Source organism: Anopheles cruzii, chromosome 3 (assembly GCF_943734635.1).
Source record: "Anopheles cruzii chromosome 3, idAnoCruzAS_RS32_06, whole genome shotgun sequence".
Classification (NCBI taxonomy): Eukaryota; Metazoa; Arthropoda; class Insecta; order Diptera; family Culicidae; genus Anopheles; species Anopheles cruzii.
This window is the reverse complement of record NC_069145.1, coordinates 40,665,297-40,691,108: the sequence shown is the minus strand read 5'-3', so window position 1 is coordinate 40,691,108 and position 25,812 is coordinate 40,665,297. Positions and strand designations below refer to the sequence as shown.

The window sequence follows — 25,812 nt, the reverse complement described above, 5'->3', positions numbered from 1 at the left end:
GTTGGTTTATGACGGTACGCGATGGAAATATTGATGGCTGATAGGACCCCGCTTGGCGCTGGAAAGATGCAGCCTCTGGGAAGCCCTGGTGTCATATGGTGTATGAAAGATCAAATTAACATGTGCAACCAAATGTTGGGAGTTTATTAGAATCCGTTCAAACGGGGTTCTGGATGGATGTTGAATACTAATCGATTGGTAGCTGATCCTTAAATATTCATACAAACAAATATGCAAACGAGGAAAAGGAATAAATCAAATCGTCACCAACTGCATACATAGCAATAGAATGTAACATCCAATTGATATTGACAAGAGACCATCTAAAGCGAAATACCCCGATTCGATTAATTCGCAATTCAATAAGAAATTTACAATGAATTCCAAAAGAAGGGACTTTAGAAATGTATGTTGATGTCATGGAAAGAACCACCACCCATGCGGTTGCTCGTTACGATTATATGAATAAATGTTTATTGCAGTTCATTTTTCGGATCTGTTGGGAGTCCCCTATGTCACTCGAAACAAAAATTATTATTGGAGAGCCTCCAGTTACATGTCCATTTTTTTCATTTGGGTCTGTTTAATGTCGTTTAAATAAAAAAGTGAACCTTCTGTTTCGTATTGGAATTTTAACGAATGTTCGTTAAAGCCTGGACACAAACACTGATTCGAAATATTTCAAACTCAACGGACGCTTTGAAACCAGAAAGACAGTTGAAATATTTCAGGCTTGTTGTGGCTATGAGTGCGCCGCCGAAAAAAAAGGTAAAGGATCGTAAGATCCGATTTTGCACCGAGCTTCGTCCTATCTCGGTGGACACTGGCACGGGATTTCAATGCTGTCTCCCTTCTCCCAACAGAACCGCTCTGGGATGAATACTTATCCTTGTCGAAATGAGCACCACAACGTTGGCAAACTAGATGCCGACGCACGGTTCCTTTCTAGTAATTCCAAATAATTTCTGCGGTGATTAGAACTATTTAGCACTAACAGATACTCAATATTCCGGTAGCAAAACATACCGTTTTTCCCAATGAAGTCTCTTAGGTTTGGAAACGGTGGCATCCAGATGTTTCTCAATATTTTCAATTCCACGGAAACGCTTCGAAATGAATGCCGAGAAAGCCACTTAATGTAACCGTTTTCAAAGCTGCCGCCTTATCGATGCCGCAAAATCAAGAATTGAACGGTAAAATGGTGTGCTTTTGGAGAGTGTCTATAGTTAATTGCTTGATAGCTTGAATCGTTTCGATGCTGTTGGACCATTGCCAGTTTCAATATGTGCAGTACCTGTTTGGTTGGTTGTACCCCACTCGAGTGGTCCTGTATCCTGTCCGTAAAAGCACTACAACAGTGTTAAGCAGACACAGTACATTCAAGGAGCAGTATATTTCATTCCTTTGTCGATGCTGTACATAACATCATACCGTCTTTGCTACACACTCCTATCTACACACCGAGCGGCCAACGCCACCGCAATACGTGTGACCGGCTGCGTATCCCTGCCTTTCTTTCTATCTACCTCTCTCCCTATCTATCTCACTCGCTCTCGATCACTGGCCAAATAAAACATTCTGCTAAAACAATAATTTAACAATCGCTTGCATCGCGGCGCATCCTACACTAAATACTGTTCGCCTTCGCCTATCCTCCGATTCGGTGCGATGCGTCTCAACTCGCGCCCTGAAGGGACGCTGACTACCCTGGCGGCCCTGCCCTTTGCTTGCGCACACGGTTATGCTACACGTTCTCATCAGCCTACCATCCTAATGACACATACATATTTATATATATTTATATTCGCCGAACAAGTTAAACAGTTAGATAAAATAAAAGTAATAAATTACGACCCTGATTCACCGGTTCCGGCCGGGCACTCCGCCTGTCGCTGCCGTCCACCGACCGCCGACGGCCGCCGCCGCCACCGCTAGTTACATTCCTACCTATATATCAACATTCTGTCGCCATCCGCCAACTAGCCGAAGGGCCCGATCGCGGTCAATCTTCTTTGTCGAACAAACATCGGAAGGAGCGTTTCACAAACGTTCCCAAGGACTGCTATGCACGTACAAACTTACTTGCTAAAGGCTAATTCTCACACACACACGCACAAAGTCGTGTGGGCACTCGTATCCGTTAAGTCGAAAGTCCAGAACCGGAAGAGACCGGAAACGCCCGGTTCCGGTTCATAAATAATTTAGAGTCGTGTCGTGGCGGCGGGGAGGGGTCGTTTGGCGAAATCAGGGCCGGTGGGGGGTATGAAGGGGGTTTAAGGGACAGGATGCGGGTGCTAGAATGTACACTTTTTACAATCGTCCTTTCCGTCTCTCTCTCTCGCTCTCGCTAGTGATAGAGCCAGCTGTCCGGGATCACGTAGTCCTTGATCGAGTAGAGTGACTTGGCGTACCAATGGATGCCCTCGTGGCGCGGCAGGCTGAGGCTGTCGGTGGCACTGGCCCGCTCGAACAGTGACCACAGCTTCTCGGCCCACCGGTACGGCAGGAAGCTCAGGTGCGCCACCGTCTGGCTGTCGATGAGCGCGTAGCAGGATGCGACGACCTCGTCCACGACGATGGTGCCTTCTCGCGTCAGCGGCGCATAGACGCCCTCCGCCAGTACGGCCGATATTCGAAGGACCCGCCGGGGTTCGAGCGTTCCGGTGGCGGACGCTCCGTGCACGAGAATGTGGTCGCCTTCGCGAATCCGCTCCGCGAACACGAAGCGCGTTTCGGCGAGCTCCTTCCGCCACACCATCACCAGATGGGCGGGTGTCACCTTGAGCCGGGCGCCTCCGTCGGCCTCGATCGTGACGAACTCGCGCCGCTGGTGCGTGTCGCGGTCCATGAACATCAGCACCTCGCTGAACACCGTGCGGCCCGTCCCGTCGACGGCCTGCACCCGCTCGCCGATCCGCAGCTCGCTCAGCGGCCGGCGCACGCCGTCCGCCGTCAGGACGGTGCCGTCGCCGGTGAAGCAACCGCTCGCGTGGTTCGATTGCGACGAATCTGTGGGAGAAAAGGAATGGGGGAGAGAGAGACGGTTAACAAAATGGACGCGATTAATACACGATTCGGGCGGCCCAGAGAGATCCGGCCGACGATAGGGCCGGCCGTGCGGCGGGGTGAGTCTAGGATTCGGCAAGGGAACGAAGAACGCGGCGGCGAAAGGTGGACCCGAAAAAGAAAACCGGAGCACCACGCGGCGCCATGCTGTGGTTAACATATTTACTATCAATTGATTTATGGGCGCTGGCCCAGGCCCAGTCCTTCTCGGTCTCCGTTTCTCGACCGGACCCTTTGTTGCAGCGGTTGGAGAAGAAAGCCCGGCCGACCCGGCGGCCGACCGTAAACTGCATCAATGGCGGCAAGGCGATCAGCGACTCCCTTTCAGTGTGTGGTGCTCTTGCTTGGTCTGCCATCGTTCAGGCTTCTTTTTCGGGCTTCGGTTGGGCGTCGAAAGAAAACCCAAGCAGAAGAAACACCAAAGTGGTCTAATTCGGCAGAGTATAAACCGGAGTTAATTTCGCCAATTTCCCGCGAACATTTTCCTGCGAATGACACACACCAACCAGCGACCGAGGTGTGTCTTATGCCGAATCGCGCCGATGGCCATTTAGATGGTCCATCAATCGCGCGCTTGAAAGACCCATTTGTCAAACACAGCTCCGGAGGACCCACTCGAAGCCCTGATTGATGACCCCTTTCCGCCCAGGAGGACGGCCCCATGTCACGCGGACAGCGCTCATCAATTTCACCGCGCACGGCCGCCGGACGCGATGGCCGATGGCAGATAAATCTTCGGAAATGAGCACCGCGCGAGAGCGGCAGGCAGCAAATTAATTGCATTTCGATATCGTGGGACTGCAATTTGTGGTCATCCGATCGGGGGGGGGGGGGGGCCCAGGTTCGTCCTTCCTCGGCTGAGTTGGGGCGTTGCAAGAATTGGGTTGCAGCTCCGGCGGCGTCAGACGTTGAGGACACCATCAAAGTTGGGCCATTTTAAACCACAAGCCACCGGCGGCGGCCGAACGAGCCGAACCATAAACAACGCAACGCGGTTGGGCGCGCTGTCATACGATATCCGATCCGAGCGGAGCCGTGGAATGTTGAGCCAGCGGAAGCCCGGCCCGGAGCCACCTTTTTTCAGGGGTTCCTCGTTCGTTTCGGCGAACCCGCGCATTGAAGTCTTTCGTTTCGGATTAGCATATACGTATGTGGTGCTCCGGAGTTTTCTCACGCAATCAAGATCCACGCCTTCGCTACTCGACTGTCCCGACACCGCAGGAGTCGTGGCGAGAGACAGACAGAGCGAGAGAGAGAGAGAGAGAGAGAGAGAGAGAGAGAGAGAGAGAGAGAGTGAAAATCGGAGCCCGAGTCCGAGTTGGTCGAAAGCCAAAAAGGCAACACAAGTCACAAGCGGGTCTTGTCAACTCCAAATGGCAACGGCAGCAGCAGCGGCAGCGACGACGGCATGACCGAGCACAATTTGTCTCAAGACTAGTCGGGACGCGCGGGTCCTACTCGCAAAGGAAGCAAGCACACCAAGACCTGGCACACTGTTTGCCGAACACCGGCTGGCGGACTCCTTGAAGTGCACGGGCACTTCTTGGTCCGGGGCCACCAAGCCCGAAGCCAAAATCGGGTTCGGGCGAGAGTAAAAACGGTCGAAAACACCTGAACAAATCCGTTGGCGGTGGCCGAAAAACAACGGCAAACCCGAAACCTTTCCTGTGTGCGATTCCTGCGAAGAGCTAAGCAAATAATCCAGCCGAAGGACTTTGGCCACTTCTGCCGCAGCCCGAGCAGTTCGCGCGCAATCCTTTCTGCGCCCACCGACCGACACCGGTCGCAGGCCAGGACCTGCGCGCCCAAAGCAGGATAATATCATTAGGAAAATTACTGTTTTACACCCAACCCGCCGCCGCCGTCCAGCCTTGATTGGACAACCGGGATTATCCGCCGGGCGATAGGAGATGGGTCTAATCCGGGACCGAGGCACTGACTTTTCGTCCCGCGCCTGCGTTTGCCCCCGCGCGAGGCCCAGGTACGGTCCCCGGGCGTGCCATTCAAAATGGAGGCCAACAGGAACAGCTTTGGGCCGGGGCAAGCAAATAATAATAATAACCGAGCAGTAAAACAAATACCGCCCCAATGGTTGTGCGCGCCCCCGTCCCGACCCCGCCCGCACCCTGTCGTCCTCCGACTGGGACGGGGTTTAATTTATCTTCCGCCGGGTTTACCCGGGCGGCCACTGGCGGCCCATTTTTGTTGGCCGGCGAAAACGCTGCCACACAACGCAACACGGAGTAATAACCATACTTGCCGCGGCGACCGCAGCGAACCAGGCGCAGCGCGGTGCAGTGCACGGTGCACGGATGCAGCGCCGGGACCATTAAAATTATACCCATCACGAAACACGGCATTAACAAGACGCGGCGGCGGCGGGCGTGAGGAGCGCCTCGCCCGTCGAACGCGCCCCCCAAAAAGCGGGGTCGAGAATTAACAAGTTTCTCGTTAGCCCCGGGAAGGCGAAACCGAAAAGAAAGATGGCCGATGGCGGCCGGGAAACGCGCCCGAACGCGGGAAACCCGGCCCGGGATGGGACGGTGTAAAAAATTGGCGAAACGACCAGCGCACACACCGATTTGCATTCATCAAGCCCCACCAGCCGACCCACCAACCACCGGATGGGGGGATGGCTCCCGGCGGTGGCCGTGGTCGTGGCGGTTAAGTGCGGCAAAGTACAGGTTACCCAGCGAGCTGTCGAAGCTGCGCGAAACGCGACGCTTTCAGCGTAAACTCAATTATGGAGCCTCGTTTGCGAACAGCCCCACCCCGCTCGCCATTCCGTCCACTGGCCACTGGCCGCTGGTGCGAAGAAGCGGAATTGGAAGATTGGAGCCCGGAGTCGCCGCCCGTTTTGAGCTCGGGCGTCGTTTGCCGTCGTCAGCCAAATCAATGCTGACAGCGTAGCGTTCGGTACGCGTTCGTTGGCTCAGATCGTCCGTCCGGCGTCCCGGGCCATTCTCCAATTTGGCTAGCGGCGCCCGGATGGCGTGGGGCTGCGTGAGCCGTTTGGCGGAAGTCTCTAGCGGCACGGCCTAAAGCGGATCGGATATCGGAACGGCCCGTTCGACGAATTGCTGGCCGGTGGCAGGGCAGCAAAACCAGGAAACCCGGACCATGGCTGATCGTGTTACAGGTCGCACAGGCAACCGGTGCGCCTAGACGGATCCAGGTAGGCTGGAGTTTCGGTTGCGCAGCCCCCGGGGGTTACGGGCGAACGTTGGGTCGGTCCGAAAATCCGGTGTTTGTTTTTTCTTGTATCGTTGGTTTTCAATAAAGAAAACGCCCAATATGTACGCCATCCGAACATAATTCATAGTTCAATAAGTCCACAAATTGGCTGTAAACTTTTTTGTGCTCATGTCCATGAGGAAGCGGCTTCCAGGAGAGGACGCCACTTTTGGTGTCCGCTCGACCGACGAACAAAACCCAGAAATTCGTTTGGAGCCGTTTCAGTAGTTGCGTTGTTCCTCCGGAGAAAGGCTTCCAAAGAAACGTCAGCTCTGGACACTGCAGTTCTTGTTTTTCATTTGAGATGCACAAGATGTAATATTGTTCCAGCCAATATTCCAGCCAAATTCATCAGAATTTCAGTTCAAGTTTAAGGTGCTATCTGTGGAGGGGTTCTAGTAGTAATGGCGTACGGACACCCTTTGACTTTTATAGACGGTGGTCTACATAGTTTTTATAACGTAGAGCCGTTCTGTGGAAACCAAATGTCGTCCAAGTTTTCAGCTTCAATTTTGCCTACTAAAATCCGCACCGCAACTCGTTGTGGCTTTCTCATTGGCTTCTCTTGCACGACGTAAGGATTTTCCAATCCCAAAACACGACAATTGTGCTTATTAACATAACATTTTCTTTGCTTGTACATAACACTTATTAACATAACATTCTTCTTTTCGCTTTACAAATGTCGTACAGTTTAAGTTGAAGACTCACCAGTTAGGAAATAAGTTTTTACTATTTCCCAATTTTCTGCAAGCGTATAGCGTCGCATTTCGTAAATGTCAAAGTTTTTACTAAATGTTTACAATTTCTAGAATGAACTTTGACGTTTTAAAAATCAGTTAATCCTTAGTTTTAAATCCAAACACTTGATGGATATCACCTTAGATGTAGATGTTGAGCGTTTGAATCCACAGCTACAAGATCCTTTGGACTTAGTTATCCATGTGATGATTCGGATTGACACTTATGAATAATCTTCTCAGCCAAACAATATCTTAAGTGGTCAGCGAACACACGAATTTGTCTGGTAGCAACAATTACGCAACGCAAATCGATGCTACTTCTGGATCGACCTAATGCTTTTGTGACACCAGCCAGACAGAGACCAAGCGTTCCACCGGGAGAAAGAGTACGAGGTAGTGGAAAGAGCACGTATGGGGAATAGAATAGTCGATCTGACGTACCTGACTTGACGGAGCAGTGTATGTGGTTGCGGCTCTCGTAGAACACCCAGTCGAAGCCGGCCTCGACGGCGAGCCGCGCCAGCATGCCGATCTTCGAGCGGTCCTTGTCCGATGTCATGATGTCAACGGCGCGCCCCTCGTAGTGGAGCGACTCCGGTGCGTGCATGTGGTCCTCGTCCCAGCCCTCCGTCACCATGAGCCGCAGCCCGGGCCACTGGTTCATCACCGACACCGCCAGTATGTTGAGCTTTTCCTTGCAGCGCTGCAAACGAGAGACCGGGAAAAACACGGGGAGACCGAGAGAGAGAGAGACAGTGAGCTAGGGTGAATACTGTAGAAATAGTGCAGGGCTCTTCGCTGCACGTTAATTAAATTATCCACGTAACGATGATAATTATTTGTCAACAAGCTACTACCCATAAACAATGCGACCCGATGCGGCGGCTACTCCACCGGACAAAATGGCTGGCAATTGGCGTCTCAAAACTACTACCTGGACGCTCCCTCAGGACGCTAATTATGAAGGCGCAGCCGGCGCGCAGAAAGTAATTTCAGAAAACTAGTTATTTCACCCTTTTTATCACCATCGATGGCGTCGATGGCCCATTTCATGCCTCATTTCGAGCCGGAGATAAACACCGACCGAGAGAGAGAGAGAGAGAGAGAGAGAGAGAGAAAACACACGAGCCTCATTTGCATGGCCCGCGAGGCCTGCCAATGCGCGGCCTGATTAATGAGGTGCGTGTAGTGATAAAAATAAAAATTAATCTTCCCGCAGCCCCACAAACCAATCGCTTTCGCCGATCGTCCAGGCGTGCTGTGCTGGAGGAAAGGTAGGGCGGTGTGTAATTTTCCTCACCTTCCGTGGCGGGCCGGCCGGTGCGAAGCAAACGATCGCGCGCCGGTGGCGACCGTGATGATGATTGCTTTCTTTTGCAATCATTGTCAGGATCGATTTCGTTGATCGAATGCGCTCCGACGCTGGGACGAGGGACGGAGGCGAGCGAAAAGGGCGAGCGAAGGGTGATAGCCTCCGGTCGTCTTGGAAATGGGATCCGCAACAACAACAAGCCGGCGCCGCGCGCTGGTACCGCTACTTTGGAAGCGGCTGAGACTCGGCTCAGCTTTCAAATTTAAGACGTTCAGCTTGAAGGATTTAATAACCCGAGCGTCCTCGTCCGCTATATCACTCGGGTGGAATCGAAGGAAGCAATGCTTTTACCTTAGCCCCGTAGCCTCCACTGGTTGATGTCGGTGAAGATCCCAAAATTTAACTCAATCGCGAATAATGAACAGGACTCGGAGGGGTGATTCAAACCAACTACTACTCGAAACCGGTTGCGGACCATTTTGGCCGTACATTTACTTTAAACGACCAAGCGTTGGATGATCTTGCCGACTTGACGCCCGTGTGCTCGAGAAACATTTGTGTTTCGAGCAGTTTTCGAGCACCGGAGCGTGTTTTTGAGTTCGTCGCTTGTGACCCGTCGCTCGAGCAGTTTGAAACGTGAGACTTAAGCCACCCGACAGTAGCTTCGACACACGAGTGTTGGAAACACAAATGTCTTTCCGGTGTAAGCTCCGACGGATTAGAGCGGGACCGTGTAGAAGTAATCAGTAGTTCGGTTCCCCAACCCGCACCACTTTGTGAGCTTCTCGCCATAGCTGGAGCCCAAGTCTTCTAGGCGATTCTTCCTTCGCCGCTCCGTGTTTTCGGATGAAAGTAAGATGGCCCCACCTCGTGTGCTGCCACCGCGTGTGCGTGGATGGGAAAGGCGTGGCCTAAAGTCCGTTAACGGCCCACGGCGCGGAACCAGCTCGAAAAAGGAACGTCGCGAACGCAAGAAACGAAACCCGCGCCCGCAACGGCGGGTCAGGTGAATCCACCGTTAGACGCGGCGGGGTGCTCTCTAGCGCCGCCATCCGGCTGACGGCGCATTAAAAAAAACGCATCGGCGCCCTTCCTTTCCAGTCCTTTTCTCGGAACGCAGCCTGCACCCTAGAACAATGCACACACATTCCGAGGCGTCGCACCGGTCAAAAAAAGTATCACTCACTTTGTCCAGCGGACCTTGATGATCCTTGCCAGCGCGCACCCATTAATTAGAAGCCGGTCGGCCAGCAAGTTGGCAGAATCCGAATGTTGGCCGCGGCCGAGCTGCATCGTCCGTCGAGCTTGATCGCGGCCGCCATTTTGTTTTTGGCCGGACCAAAAGGCAAACGGGCGCAAAGAAGCGCAAGCGCAAAACACAAACATCAAACGAGCGTACAGAAGACGAACCCCCGAAATGGAACGGCCGCGCGGCGCGCGCTCAAGGTGATCGTGTGTCCGATCCCAACCAACTCCCGGCAACCAAAGGCAGTGCGTGCGAGAGAGGGAGAGGGCGAGTGAAAGCGAGAGAGAGAGGGCGGCCGAAAAAAGGCGGGCAGAACAGAGAAAACAGAAATCGGACAGATCGACAAAATCGAACGCTAAATTAAAATTTATGTTTTCTGTTTTCCTTGTTTGTGTGTACATTGCTGTGGCCGCCGGCAACCGGTCGGATGTCGGAACTTATGTTTCGATCACCCTCCCCCGTACCCCGTTGGGCCGTCCCGTCCCTGCGTGCTGCACACCTTTTGTGGGCCGAGTTTCCGTGCCGTTCGGCGTCGAGGTTTTTCTTAATCGTGTCTAGCAGCACACGATTTCGTCACAGCTGTCATATTAGGACCGGCTAAATGTTGTCACGCTTGTCACGCACCCGGTGGGCCGCCCGGTGTGCGTGACCTCGCCCGGTCGGCCGGCCAGCCAGTCGGAATGTCTTGGCGGAAAGCTTGGCCGAGCCTCCGTAATTGGATGGCTTTTCGGTTCGCTTTCGATTCGCTTCGATTTGTTGAGCGCGCAGTGAATTCTTTCATTTTCTATCGTTTGTTGGGTTTTCCGCTTTTCTTTTGATCCCTGTCGTTTTCGTTTTTTTCCTTCTCTCCACTGTGGCACAACTGTGACGAAGATGGTCCGTGGGCCACTCTCAGACCTCTGTTTGTTTTAAGGGCTACCGGAGACGAATCGATTCACACCGAGCCAAGGCCTTCTTCGGCCAAGGTCTGAGGCCAATTGGCTACGGCGTCTAAATATTTGGCCATCGCTGGACCGCGTCTTCGTGAGTCGGGTCCGCCCCCAAGAGACCTTGAAGACGTCCCGCCGGACCGGATCGGACCGTGACCGTGTTGGGAGTTGCTTTGCCAAAAAACCCGTCACATCGCAATCGATTCCGTGCAGTTGACTGACTTCTGATGCACTGCCAGAGGACTTCCCGGAAGAGCATTGGCATTGTGGTCTCTGATGTCTCAGGCGAATGAAAAATGGCCCCTGTCTCGCTACCAACTGTTCCCCACGGGAACAGCGGGTTTGCCAATTGGGCCAAAGGCGAAGAAATGGCCCAATGTTTGCGCTTCCCGTGGGCACTACGCTCCCGTTTTCGTTTCACCACTACCCCCCTTCCAGGACATCCAGGAGGCCGCGCGGACTGTTGGATAAATTTACACACGTCCGTTAATTTCCTTGCGCTTTGTTTGGCCACCAAAAACGGCTAACGATCCGCCGTCGCCGCCTTTCCATCAGCTAAATTATGTTTACCGAGCTCTGTCCCGAAGGGCCGGGCTGGTTGACTCTTTCAATTAGCGACGTCAGTCGGTATCGGTTGCCCTTTCTCCGGGAAGAACAGACGGTGGACTGCCCATTCAGAACCCGCGTCCCGCGTGGTTCGGATCGCTCCCCTATGTACTTGGTAAACGGCTCTGTAGAGGGTAGCACAATCGGCGTATTTGGTGGCGCTCTGAGGCATGCTAATTGGAGTGCTTTGTTGGGCCATTAGGCGCACCACACAACGGGCCTAATCCTTTGGCGGCAACGAGGGTACACAATTCTGCATGATCCCATTGACTGGATTTGACTGGGACACTAGTATGGGAAGATCCTTCAAGACATATTCGATAAGTAAACCATTTAGTCGTTGGTCTGGAGTAGATGATGTTTAAGGTTTTCCCTACAAGGTTCCCAGAATTCATAGACACTCTCGATGCACGTAGCGTGGAGGTATCCTTAAGTGATCTCCAATTAGTGTAGACTGGCCTTTTGTAACATAGCTATCTTATAGTAGATGATTCCATGCGAGTCCCACCAAACAACACTCAGGAAACCTTCGTCCGCCTGAATCTTTTCTTTCTTACCCCCTAAATCTTAAGTCGATCACACTCACGGAATGCGAGCTACGCATTGCTTGCGGCTATCTAAAGTCGACCAGAAAAGCCGGGCACGCTGAACGCGGGATTGCTGAATCTTATCAAACGACTTCACAGTAGTTGATGTACCAGTAATTCTAGCAATAAAATCTTTAAGCATTGGGGCGCCCGATTAGATTCTTTTATAGATGCGAAAGCCTTCCCGTTAAGCTGCAGCTTCGTATAATTTCATGGAGCTCCTCGAAGACCCTTGTACGTTTGACCTCAAACAACGTGGTTCAAGTCGCGAGACCGGCGCGGACTTTCCAAACATCAAAAGTGCTCCAAAAGACCCGAAGCACCCGAATTGGACCACTGTCCCTGGTCGTCGAGATCCGGCTTCTGCCACCCGCTAATCGTCGGCTTATTTGGTAATGGTTTGGCGATAAGAGCCTGAGCCTGAGCGGCCCTCACATATGGACCGACGGAACTGGCCCGGACCAGGCCAGGGATTAGCGTTCCGTACACTGGACCAGACGCCAGACGGTGTGTCACAATATTTCGTCAGCAAAGGTCGTCCTTGGGTTGACGCGGGCTCGACTTAATCACCTGCGCACGATCACCCCGGACGAGCTGTCGCTGCCGCTGGAGCCGGCATGTACCTCCAGGGAGCTCCGGGTCACACCGCGGGGAAACGTTTAAGCGCTAAGAGTCCGGCGTGTGCGACAAATTCTTTCGACTTAAGAGAGAACTTCACCGATCGGGGTCGGGCGGCGACAAGGGGCCGGGCCCGGGAGGGGGGATGACAAATGGACCGACCCGCGATGACCGGGGGCTCATTTGTCAACGAATCGAATCGCCTGTCGCCTCCGGAGCGTCGCCTCCGCAGCCCGCCACTCCCGAGAGGGCCTCTGTGCTGTGTTCGCTCTCCGTTCTTTCCCGAGATCTCTGATGTCGCACGGGTCGTCCAGAAGGGAGGACGGCGGCAAAGCGGGCGACGAATTAAAAAGAGATAAGTATTAAATTACAGCGCATTAATATAACTCACTTAGGTTTGTCATTTCAAGTTCAGCAGCACCGAGGGACCTCTGCGCAACTCCGCAACTTGTGCCTGGGAGGCCCCGGAACATCTCGGGGCCCATTGTCCCGAAGTGGCTGTGGTAAGTGCTGTCATCGAGACCGGGCACCTTCGCACTCGGGCCTCGGACGGGATTAGCGGCGACGTTGCGCACGCCCAACAAACGTTACTCAATCACGCGCTTGTCATAATTGCCGTCGCCTTGCCTCGGTTTCGGGCCATGCAGCTGAAGAGCTGTTAGCTCCTGCACGCTTCCGGACGCGGGCCGTGGCCTGAGCCGGAGCGTGGAGTGCCGAGCAGGAAATACTATCAGCCTGCTTCGAAGGGAAGTGGCCAGATTGGAAGATTGTGATTAAATTGTAATCTCGGCGTGGAGTGGCGTAGTTCGCCCGGGGAGTCCGTCGACCGTCAGGCGGTTGCGGTACCAGGAGTTAATCATCGAGCGCACCTAACGGGTATCGGAGATTACAATCTCGAGGAAGCGAGTCTCGGCTTCGGTGGCGGTGGCGGCTGCGGTGGCGAGCGAGATCAGGTTTCCAACTGAGCAGCAGCACCCGGTGCGACCGGATGATGATCGATGGATTGATCTCTGGTCTCCATCACCCAGCCCGGCTCTCGCCTGTCGGCCGGCCGACCTCCGGAGTCGCCGAGTCGCGGCCCGGGACTCGACTCGCCTCGACTTGAGGCAGGTTAGGGTGCCCGCTTTTCGCTTGACTGCCGATTCCGGACCTCGGACCGGAGGAACCCGGGAATCCTTAGAACCGAGGAGCACGGTTTCAGCGGAGGATCAGTATCCGGAGGATGTAATACGATACCCGACCTCCCGGGTCCCGGGATATCGATACAGCCGCACACGCACCGACCTATCGACAGTTCCCAAGAGTCCCCCCGCCGGCTGAAGGATCGAACCAAGGGGGCCCAAGGAATGCGACACATTTTTGTGGTCACACAACAACACACAGGATGGCCTTTCGATAACCCCCTTCTCTCTGGTTTTCCGGTGCCCCCAAAACCAAGGTGCCCCCACCGAGCAAGGTGAACGAACGTCATCCGGATCAGAGGTCCCACTTTGTCTTTGGCCGTCACTTTTTTTGTTGTTGCTTCCTCCCTCAAACCACTCAAGTTATGCGCAATCAAACAATGCGCAACATAACCAACACACAAACACTTGGCACACTTGGTCACTTGCTTGTGTGTATGAGAGAGAGAGAGAGAGATGGGAATGGCCGATGGTCAATTGCACCGACACGGCGGGCACTGGTTCTATTTAAGTCTTATTTATGAGACAACCCATTGGCCATTGCGAGCAGCGAGAAGGTGCAACCGTCCGGGGGGACACAACGGGACCAGTGCGACCGCGACGGTGGCCACAACTGCCGCGCTTAACGCTGAATTGTTTCGCCACCGCCGCAGATAGCGCGCCGGCTCGTGTAGTTACATGTGTTCCGAGCGACAGGACTTGTGTGGGGGTTTAATGTCACCAATAAATGTTCGACACTCCGCTTTAGTCGGTGCGCTTTGTGCAGTCGTTCGGTCCTGAGAGGCCGATGGGGTCGGCCGTAGAGTAGCGGTTTAATCGGCTCAGAATCACGATTTGCGAAACCGATTCGCTCGCGCGCCACGTCGTCCGCGATGATCTCCCGTGACAAATCGGTCGACCGGGTCCAAGTGTGTCGGGTTTTTTGTTGTTGTTAGTGCTGCGAGATCATTACGAACGCGTGGACCACAAATCGCGCGGTGCAGGTACACATGGCAAGTGTACGACATCACACCATATCTGGGGACGCACTAACGTCACAAAAAAATATATCGCACGCAGCGGACAAGCGTTTACTTTTGGAAAGTCTCACAAGACCAGTAGTTACATGAGGATCTCCGTTATTAATGAGTTGTGGGCGAATATACAAGACACGCAATACTGAAACGCACAAACGCGTTGTCAATCGTCTTCGGTGATCAACCCACCAGCTCATTTGTCTCACAACAGTGCATCGTCGGAACTTGACTTTTATGTGACTGGACAACAGCGAAAAATGTAAATTCGCCTCAACAATTCTTTGTATGTTTTTCTAAATCTATGCAATCACCTTTAAAGTAATTCCATACTCTGTTGCATAGATTGTCTCCATTTGTACCAAATTTCCAAACCATCCAAAAAGTTCATTTTAAGAATAGACTGTAACACATTCTGCGTTTCGACTCCTATCTCAAGTATTGACTGACTAAAAGGAGTCCACGGATCGATCTGTAGAGTTAAGCGTATAGCCACAAGCCGCCTGATGCTGAGTCAGGTCACTGCGGCGATTGCGAAACGATCTGTGTCGAGTTTCTGACGAAAGATCACGAAATGATCATGAAAATGTGACGTCAAAAAGGCACGAGGAAGTTGAACCGAGAATTGTCGTTTTTGGACCAGAGCACTACTCACTCAGCAGTCAAATAGCTTACTCTTTGTTAGCAGTTTGGGCGGTTGGAAAGAATCCATGATGCACCACAACACCATAGTCGAAGGAAAATGGTTCCCGTTATTTGTTGGCCACTGTAGTATTTGTTTGCGTTCTTCATAGTTTTCTGTGAACTCTGCCGTTAGTTCCGTTTTGAAATACCGTACCACCTAGTTTTAAGATCCACTTATGTGTAGGTTTAAGTGTTAGGTAGTGGGTCCTTTTCATTAGGTTAATAATTGTGAACAATTAGGGGTTGGGGTTAGGTTTTGTAGAAACTTTAAGGCAATCACGCTTAAGCACCATCGAGATTATTTATACTATTTCAATGTAGTGAGAAGAAGCTATTCCCACAAGACAAATCTACTCCGACATAAGTCAATTCTGTGGAGTTACCATCACAGTAGCCCACATCCTTCTGGACTGCTATAAAATAGACAAAGACATATCTCAAGTACTCTCGAAGCATCCTAACCCAGAGCGTAAACTGCTGAATTTCCTCATAACAACCGGACTATACACCCAAATCTAAATACTTTCGTATAAACTCCAACCAGCAACAATTTCAAATACAGACCACAACGGCCAACTAAGAGACGAATGAAGCCCTGCGCCAAAAGTCTCTGCAATAATACAACAACAACGAGAAGAAGTTGGGCTGTGCCCATTGAAGAAAAAATCCGTTACACTAAAAATCTGTTGGTGGACGATCGATTCCGTCCGCGGTGTTCACACGGTGCCCATACACGCGGACCTTGCTTTTTCTTTGTGGCTAACTCTCGGGAACGGGCGCAGTGCTTCTTCCACTCAGCCTCGAACGCACAAGGCTGATGATACCCGTAGCCACCTACTCCGAACATCGAAAAGGTCACTTACACGATCGACCGAGACCGAAGCGATCTGCTGAGGGCCATCTCCGGTTGCGGTTACCCTTCGGTTTCTGGCTCCTTCGATTGAATCCCAACCATAAGCCAGCCAGTTTGGTTTGTCTGGCAACTTTCATTCGTTCGCTGGTTCGCTGGTGCTCCAATTGACTTTGAAGTTGCGATGTTGCGATGTTGCGATGTCAATAGCGACGTGCCTCTCTCTCTGTCTGTGTCTTGACCTTACAGTGATCGCCATCTTTCGCTCGGGAGATGATCCCAGCAAAGCGAGTCCATTCGAAATTGTGAATGACTTTTCGCGTTTGATGTTTCCAGCGTGTGGACCGATCCAGTCCTGAGTACTGAGAGCATCCCCAACTCAAACAGGGCGTCAAACAGCTTTCTGAGGTCCCGGATTCCCTCTTGGTCGGGGGAATTGATCTTCCCAAAAACCGTTCCGGGAAACTTAAACCAACTTTGTACCACAAAAGGGGTTGCTCGGCTCGGCTCGTCCGCGCTCGCGGCTTTCGTTTATGATCCGCCACAGTGTGGGCCGCGCGTACGCATCGCGGTTTATCGTTTTACGGGACGTTTGTTTTGGTTGCTCGTTTTCGCTTTTATGGCCCGATCATTATCATTTCGAGCGCGCATTTACCGTACCCACCGTGCCGACATTCCGAGTCGCGGAACGGTCGCAATTCGGACAGGAGGCGAATCGAAAGCTCTCCAGCCAGCGTCAAATTGGGCCCCTTGGCTTGCGGAAGCCACAGCTCGGTGGGCGTCTTCAGCGAGTTCCAAAGCTTCCAAACAACTTCAACACACTCCTAATTAGCGCCTTATAAAGTGCCCGGCCCGACCGAAGGGCCCGCGATGTTTGACGGTGGCCGACGAGGAGTTGGAGCTCCGGAGCCGGAGTGGGTCTTTAGACGAACTCCGGCCGACTTTGGAGCGACTTTTACAACCGTATTAACTAATTCCTCTTATAGGTTTACGACAGGTACCGGCCCTCTGTCGGCCAAACAAATGCTCCCGGCCAGGCGAGAGGGTCCATAAAAATCACCGCGAACTCCGAAAGCGCTCCAGCCCACAGCGAGGTGCGAGCGTGCGGCGCAAGTCGAAACCGGCCAGTGGTGGCCGGGGTGCCATAAATTCCGTAATTGATTGGAACTGAACGATTTCTCATCGACTGCTAGCTGGCTGGCTGGCTGGAGCTGACTAAACACCGGCTTACGGCACATTACGGTGCCGGAGGCTACCCCGGGGTTCCTGGAGGGAAGCCCTAAGCCCTCGGTGCGGCTCCAATCTCCCGATTTCCCCATCGCAATGGATCGTCAAGGAGCCCCAGCTAATCCCAGGTGACGCCCCCGAGGGGGTGAGGTGCGAAACGGGGTCACCGGGAATCGCCAAATTGGCCACAGGACAGGACAGGGGAGAACTGGCTTCGAGAAGCCCAAGTGGTATTTTAGCTCCACTGGCCCCGTCTCAAGTTTTACGACTCCTCACATTAGACCTGCGGGAAGGAGCCTCACCACCCACTATAACCTCCCTCGGCCGCCATTGGTCACGGAGTGGCCGGCTCGGGGCCGGAGATCATCGCCGATGACGTGCTTCCGTCAATCCAATCCGCCAATAACCCTCCGCGGGGGCCGGGTGTTAATCTATGACAAGTCGGTCGCTAAACTCGGGGCTCGGGGCGGTTCTGATTCTAATTGCGCTAATAAATCGCACCCTCCTCCCGGGGTGCAACGGGGTCACCGAAAGTGAAGCTCACAGGGCAGAGATACCGGCGGCCCGACAGATACCATCAGGCCGGACATCTGTCGGTGCCGCCGCCGCCACAACGAATCGCTCAAGTGGTGTGAAAAGCGGGCCACCAAGTACCCGTTCGGCCCGCGCACAATCTATCACACGGGTGTCACAAAAGTGTCACAAACCAGAGGGAGAAAAACAACCGGGAACGCGGGGTGGAACGCGGTGAAACAATAAATCCCAAATCTGTCAAGCACACACACACACACACACACACACACACACACAATGGCGCACGCTCGGTGCATCGCGCAAATATTTGACATTATCGCGCAGCTGTCAAAAGTGACAGCTAAATATTTATGTTCTGAACCACCGATATCACCGACGCCGCCGCCGCCACCGTTATTGTTTCTCGAGCCGATGGCCGCCTTTTTCGGGAGGAATGATGTCGGGGAGAACGGGGTTCGCGGGGGGGAGACCCTGTTTTAATTACGCTTGTCAAATAATGTACCGGACCAGCGGCGGCGGCGGCAGCAGCAGCAGCAGTGGGGCCAACAAATTGGTAACGAGATCCTCGAGATCGCTCAGAGAGAGAAAGACGGTGGAAGAGAAGGATAAAGGGGGACTGGTGCGGATTGTTTGACAGCGCAGGCTTGTTAACATCGCACGCTACAAGTGTTTTTCCGTTTTTACCCTTCTTTCTTCCTGACGCTGTCGCCATTGTTGGCGGCGCTGGGCCCTCGACGGCCGCGAACGGCGCAGGGACCCCTGGTGCGAAGGTGTTTATAGTAATGTGTGGCCACGACCACGGAGCCAGCGCGGGGCCTTTTAAAAGCTTTTCCACTTTCCCGCGCCGATCGGTCCCCCTTGGACGATTATTTAGTTTGTGGAATGATTAAATATTTTATCTCCCGCGCGGCCAAGCCGGAGAGAGGTAGCACACGGATCCGGGGGCAGAGAAAGCTGGAACCACCACCATCCCCCGGCTCACTACCATCCCGCCATCACCGTTGCCGTCGTCGTTGGTTTGTTGTTTCTTCGCGCTTGATTTGTTTAAGCTTAAGAGCTTAAGATTTACTTAAACGGCCTGCTGGGTGCGGTCCGAAGGCGGGAGGTGCGGTCCGAGGGGGGTGTCCGCTATGTGGACCGCGCGGACCGGAGGTGTGACTTTTAATATCACCCAGAGAAGCGATCGATCCGACGAACCGGGACCGCCGAGTCCGTCGCCGAGAGTGTCGCCTGCATCATGTCTGTGTGTGTGTGTCGAAGGCGGGTGGATTTTTAATTTAATTTTCATAATTTATTTACATTACTTCCTCGGGTGCCCACAGGCCGGCCGTAGCCCCTTCGCGGCGAGACCCGGTCGATTATTGTCTCGGGCCCCGTTGACGATTGCCAGACGCGATGCTCTTCGAAGATCGCCCGGTGACACTTTCCCGAGCGGAGCGCACAATGTAAACAAACAGAGCGAAAGGGCCCGCGATTAGAGACCTCCCCCGCCCCCACTCCACAAGCGTGGTGGCGGATGGTTTCGATCGATTCAGCACATCGTCATCGTCGTCCGGACTGCGCAATAGCGAGATGCGCGAATCTAATTCGCTGACGGAACGCAGATGCCAGGAGCTCTGGCTGTCAACCGGAGCGTTCCTGGTCCCCGGACGACGGTGCACGGAATGCAATAGACCAGATTGGGTCGCACGGGCAGAGAGAGTGCTGTGTCAGGGTGTCGTCACCGATCATCGGCCTCCTGGCCGGATAATCCGCTCGATAATTTACGCTACAAGCCTCCCTTAAGCCCCACAAGGGCTCTGTCCCCGTCGCTGCGTAATGCCGCATTTGTTCCGCTGCGCCTCGCCGGGTGTGTGTGTGTTTTGTTTTATTACTTCTTCTTGCATTTTATTACCTCTTCTTTATGCCTCCGTGCGTTATGCCATTGTTGCAATCTACGTAATTTGTGTGCCGCCGACGGTGCTTAAACCGGCGTGCCGTTTGCCTGCCTCCCTAGAGTGTCCGGGCCCGATCCCCGATTAGATTAGCCTCACCGAAGTGTGGCGCAGCCCTTCATTTTTCGGGGTTCGGTCCGCGAGCGATTCGGCCCCGATAAAACCTGGCCTACGCTGCTAATTGCATTCCCGGACCCGGACCTGGCCTGATGGAATGCCTTCGCGCGATACGCGAAGTTTCCACAACAAAAGCTCAAGCGGCAACAAAAATAAATATGGTCGAGAAATGAGGTCGCGTCCGATTGAGTCGGAAAGAAACTGCAACCTGGTACCCCGTGGGCTTATCAGACGGCGCGGCCGACCGGTGGTCGATCGATAACGGCATTCGGCGGCGTGGACTAGGTGACGTCGGTCGCCTCTCAGCCCGGAGAGTGCCATAACATATAGTGCCGCTGGGCTGGGAATGTGTCACCATCAGGAGCCCCTAGGGCCTAAGCCCTGAGTAGGGCAGACACCTAGAGAGTTACTTCCCTGCGAAAGGTAATGTTCCCCGGTGGATCCCTGGACAGTCTCGGGTCCAGCGATACTCGGGAATTCCCACTGGAGGCAATCACACTCCTCGAACACTCCTGTGTACTAGTGACGTCACCGTGTGGTTACTCCACGGAAAGGCAACGGATCGGAATCGGACAGACCAGACTGGACCAGATTACCTGATAGGATTATGATTGGTCTGCAGTGAAGACTTCCTTCGCGGTCAAGTGTCTTCGTCCACCAACTCAACTCTGTCCCTACTGCATTTGACTATGACAAAGATCTATTGAACGTTGTTTGTTGTCACTGTTGACCAAAAACAAGAACTTGTCGATGATTCTTAGCAGTGCTTGGCCATGTTTAAACATAACAAACATGAATCCATCAGTTGACTCCGGAATCAAAACGATTGTCATCTGATTGTGAAGTGCAGCTGGTGAAGCTCGTGGTGTAATATTAATCGATTATCTTGAGAATGGAAATACCATCAATAGTGAATATTATATAGTCTGTTTGGAGCACATTTGTAGGTCGAAATTGCAAAGAACCCACCGCATATGACGAAATAGAAATAAAAGAAATGTTATTTCGTCAAGACACCGTATTACAAGTAATTGAACTGAAAATAATCAAATCAACAATCAACAATCAAAATAATTGAACTGAAATTACATGAATTGAACTTCGAATCACATAGCTTTCGAACACCGTATTCTCGAGATTTGGCTCCCAGCGACTTCTGACTGTTCTGCAGACCTCAAACAAATGGTCGCCGGTCAGAAATTTGGCTCGAATAAACAACTTAACGCTGAAACTGTGGTCTATTTTGCGGCAAAAGATATAGATCGTTCTACAAAAGTGGTATAGAAATGTTAAAGTGGTGCTGGAATGGTTGTGTGACTCTTGATCGAGATTACGTTAATGAATAAAAGCCATTTTATCACAAAAAACACGTTTTCTGCCTTAGTCTCGGGACTTTTCAGCCCATATGTTAGTAGGGGCTTCTCTTTTATCTCTCCACAAAAAGGGTCTAAGTTCAATTTGTGCGTCTTCCAATCGGACACGACCGGATCAGGGATTACACCTGAGACATGTTTTGGGCAGAGTCCATGTGCATGCTGGGGCTGTTAAGGTTCTGTGCGACAGTTCCAGCTTCGACTGTCTCGAGCTGTGGGCGAAATAGTTTTCTCTTCTAAATAGTTGACATCCCGAGAAGTCATCAACCAGTGCGAAGCCAGCAAACCAGTGACCTCCACGGTCCACCAGCTTCCGCGTGGCCTTGGCCCGTAAAACGATAAATACAGAAGTTAGGCAGATTGCCTCGGATCGGATCGGTTTATGGTGGCCCATATAGCAGGACCCCGCCGGGCGACCCCGGGCAATCCCTGGAGTCCGGGAGTTGGGATTCCTCGGGCCTCGAGGTCGCGTGCCATGGCGATCGGAGAGAAAGGTCGTAACACGGTCGTACTACCAACCTGCGTCATCACCCGGTCGGCCCCGGTGCCCTCCTCGTCCTTGAAGATTATGTCCTTGTTGTAGTTGGTCTCGAGGCTCCGGAACCGGCTGTCGTTGCGGGAGATCGAACCCTCCTGCATGCCGGCCGCGGACAGCGAGTTTTCGCTCACGTTCGGGACGTGCTGCTTGAAGACGAGCGGGAGCAGCTTCCGGGTACGGCGCGGCCCGCCGATCCCGCGGCCCGGACCGCACGCCCGGACCGCTGGCAGCATGTAGAGTAGGAGCACCACCACCAACACTAACACCGTCCTCCGCAGGCCGCGGGCCACTCGGGCGCCGGCGGGCCACGCGGGCCGACGAGCTGACGGACGGCCCGCCCCGCACCACTGCACCGTATCACCCGCCCCGTCACATGGCCCCGTCGTGACCACCGCCACGGAGGCGGATAAATCTGTCGCGCTGAAGCCACCGGGCTGGCCCTCCTCCGCCGGCTCACTCACCCCTCGCGCGGGGGGTTCGGCGGCCCCCGCCGCCGTTGATTGCGTTCTGGGCCGGCGGCCGGCCGTGCCGTGGCCGTGGCCCATGGCCTCGCCGCCTCGCCCGTCACTGCACAGCGCACACCCGACCCGGACCGGGCGCGGCCCGTCACTCTTCCGGTACATCTCAAGCCCCACTCGCGGCACTTGGCTCGTGGCGAAAAAATCACAAAACACTAGAGAGCCACCCAAGCACACACACACAGACACACCCCGAAAACGGTGGCCGCCTCGGGGAGATGCGTCGATTGCGTTGGCGGAACCACTTGTCGCTCGCGCGTCAACGTCGTCGTCAAGAAATGGCAAAACAAATCGCACTCATCCTCATCGCAACCAACTCTGGCCAACCCAACAGCCACACACACACACACACTGTCGTGCACACAGACACAATGCTTAACCACACGTAGCTGCCCGGTCCTCTATTGTTTGCCGAGAGAATTCGCCACCACGGCCAGGAGGAATTCAAATCGTCAAGGAATTCAGGAATAATTCGCCTGCACACTAACGGCACACACACACACACCACAGACGGGTGGATCGGATATCGAGTATCGAGAGCGCGCGGATCGAGAGGATGTTCACCGGGAGCCGATGGGATGGAGTCGATGGTAATTCGACTAGCACTAAATTAGAACTAAGTAGTGCCGCAGTTTCCAATTTTCGACCGCCGCGCACCGGGGCCGATCCGATCCGATCCGAGCGGTGTGCGAGCGAGACGGCGTGTGGCGAGGTGCGACCGGGACGACCGGCAGTCCCGGGCGGAAAGAGCCAAAGGTGGTGCGCTTCTTCTTCTCCGTCGTCTCGGCGGTCGTTCTTCGTCGGGGAGCGCGATCTCCGAGGGTTGGAAAGCTCACCATAGGCCAGCAGAGAGAGTGGGAAAGCGCGGGACAGAGAGGACAACGTGGTCGAATGACCAATGAACGGGGTAGCGGCGAAAGTGGGTCCGTGTGCGCCCGTGTGTGTGTGTGTGGTTTTCGGCAGAGCTTTCGACATATCCGAGCTCTTTCTATCTATCTCTCACCGACACGGAGACAGAGCGAGACAATCGGAGCGGTCGGGGGCGAACAACTCACCCCTATCGCCCCGTTGAGTCACCGTCGTCACCGTGTGAGAAGTGAGACTGTTTTTGGTGTGCGGCTTACCAACACTAAGATAAACTTTCACGATGGTGAGCACGGGGTGAGCTTTACTCACCATGGAAAACTCGCCTGCTGCTGATGACGAATGATGGTTTAGAATGGAACCCTTTTGCTGATGCGCATGCTGGACAGAGAGAGAGTGAGACAGAGAGAAAGAGAGGGAACGAGAGGGCGAAACTGGTAATCTTTCCACTTTCCAGTGAATGAACGGAATGTGTTCGCCGTTCTGTTCGCCGAAGCGAGTTTTCGCGATAACGAACGCTTCCTGCTGCCGTTGCGGTTTCTCCCAGACTCCCTGTGGGAGAACAATGGCCGCCGATAGTATGCCGGGAGTCTTGTTGCTATTGTTCTAAGGGGCCCCAATCTCTTCGGAAAGACTAACCCATTACGAACGACTAACTTTGGTAGGAGCACCTTTGTGCAGAGTGAATCAACAAGTGTGACAAGTGATTTTAAGCTACCGATTACTTGACTTTAAAAAAATGTCAAACTTCATTTTGAAAATAGGGAACATTTAGTAAAAACCTTGATATTTACCAAATGGGACGCTCTACGCTTGGTGGAAATTGGAAAATATTAAAAACTTATTTCCAAAGTGGTCTGACAGCCAAAATCGATATTTTGCGCCCCGTCTTCGGAATCCAAACAATGGATGGAGCACCTCATACCCTTTCACAAGAGCAACAATTGAAAAAGGAGTCCTAAACGAACGGATCATAATTTAGTTGGCCATGTCTGAGAACTGAAGTATGGAATCCGACTCACTCGGATTGTGTCGCGACATTCCTTCGTTGGTTGGCGCCAATCGAAACTGGTCGATCGATGACTCTCTGGATGATTCTTGTTAAATCTGGTCGGGCTTTCGTCCAAACGTGCTTCAACGTTTAGTTAAACGCTAGTCGCTTTCGCAACGCCGAGAAACGGTTTGACCAAGTGATAAGCGACTCCGGAATCGACTTCTGACATATGCGTCGGATATAGGGAGCCGGAAGCTGGCGTTTCTCTGGATGAGATGTTCCACATTGGACTACTGGCGGGCAATCGTTATCACGAGTCAGTGTCCTACTGTCAGTGCGCAACTTTATGTAACTCTCAACACGTCTCACACAGCCTCCATGGACGCACCTTGGCGGGTCCTACGGCTTCGAGAAGAGAAAATGTGAATGTGTTCGCCGATCGTCGAGCGGTCAGCGCCCATCAACATTCCATTCCGCTGTGTGGTGCTGTGCCCGGCTCCCCCACCCCCACCATTATCGATCACCCGAGCATCACCCCGCATCCACCCCCGGTGGGGTTGTTGTGCAGGTTGTGTGTCGAGCCCAGGAGTTTTAGTGGTCCATCTTTCGATTTTCTAGTTCGGCTCGAACACAAAACCACCTTTTCGTTTCCGTGCTGGTATTGGTGGTTCTCGGTCGCGTGTGTGTGTGTGAGGGAGTGATCCTCTACATAAAAGCTTGCCAACCCAGTCTTCGGACGAGGGTTGCGAATGGTGGAAGCTTTCGCAAGGGTCGGTCGAGTGGGGTCTTTGCGTCGCGGCAAGACACACTCCGGAGAGGGGTCCCAAACTCGCACACACACACACGCACGGCGAGGATAGGGCAAAGAAAGAGGACCACGACGACGCACACGGGATGACATGATAGGCGGTGGTGCGTGCGAAAGAGAGGACACGACGAACGGCGGGGCGCGCAAAAGCAAAGAAACCGAACTCCGAAGCGCGGGAAGCGAAGAAGACGGCGAAATACCTCAAATCCCGCCCTTTCCGAAACTAATCATTTATATAAATGAGGTTTTGCGCGCGTTCTCCTGTCCCGCTCCGGCCCAGCCGTTGGCCGGTCGTTCCGTCTCGCTCCTGCTCCAGGAGCGTGATCTCGATCTCCCGACATTCACCGGAATCGGAATCTCGCCTCACGAAATTGGCGCGCCCGCGCTGGCAGCCATCGTCTGATACCGATTATGATGACGCTGCGCAGATGACGCCGATAATGATGATGATGATGATGATGATGAAGGTGGTGGTGGTGGTGAAGATCCAACCAAGTACCGGGACCAGGAGGTTTGGCTCAGTGTGAAGCACATCAATGGCTTCCGGTGAGGATCATCGTCGTTCAACGTCATCGTCATTGCCACCGTCAGCGGAAAAGTGGCGTTTTCAAAAAGTGAAGGTGATTTTCGAGAGACCTACAATGGACCGGAGAGAGAGAGAGAGAAGCGATCACAAGGCGTGTATTTCACACAACCCGTGTGTGGGAAATTCAAGTGAGTCGCACACCTACAAAACTGATAAGGGCACACTTCACATGATTTGATAGGTGAAGTGAATGTACTCACAACTGATTAATCATCCACATTCACATTATTTGTTATTTATTATTGATAGA

The 25,812-nt window shown here is 53.3% G+C and overlaps 1 protein-coding gene across 1 annotated transcript; it reads right to left on the bottom strand.

Annotated features, from left to right (window-relative positions):
• Positions 1-2,347: 2,347 nt before the first annotated feature.
• On the bottom strand, positions 2,348-25,435 carry LOC128272546 (protein hedgehog; the record flags this gene model as incomplete). Its single annotated transcript, XM_053010372.1, has 4 exons — positions 2,348-3,009; positions 7,485-7,746; positions 21,774-22,081; positions 25,396-25,435. Coding segments are annotated over 4 exons (1,272 nt in total), but the record flags the coding sequence as incomplete, so codon positions are not given.
• Positions 25,436-25,812: the final 377 nt, after the last annotated feature.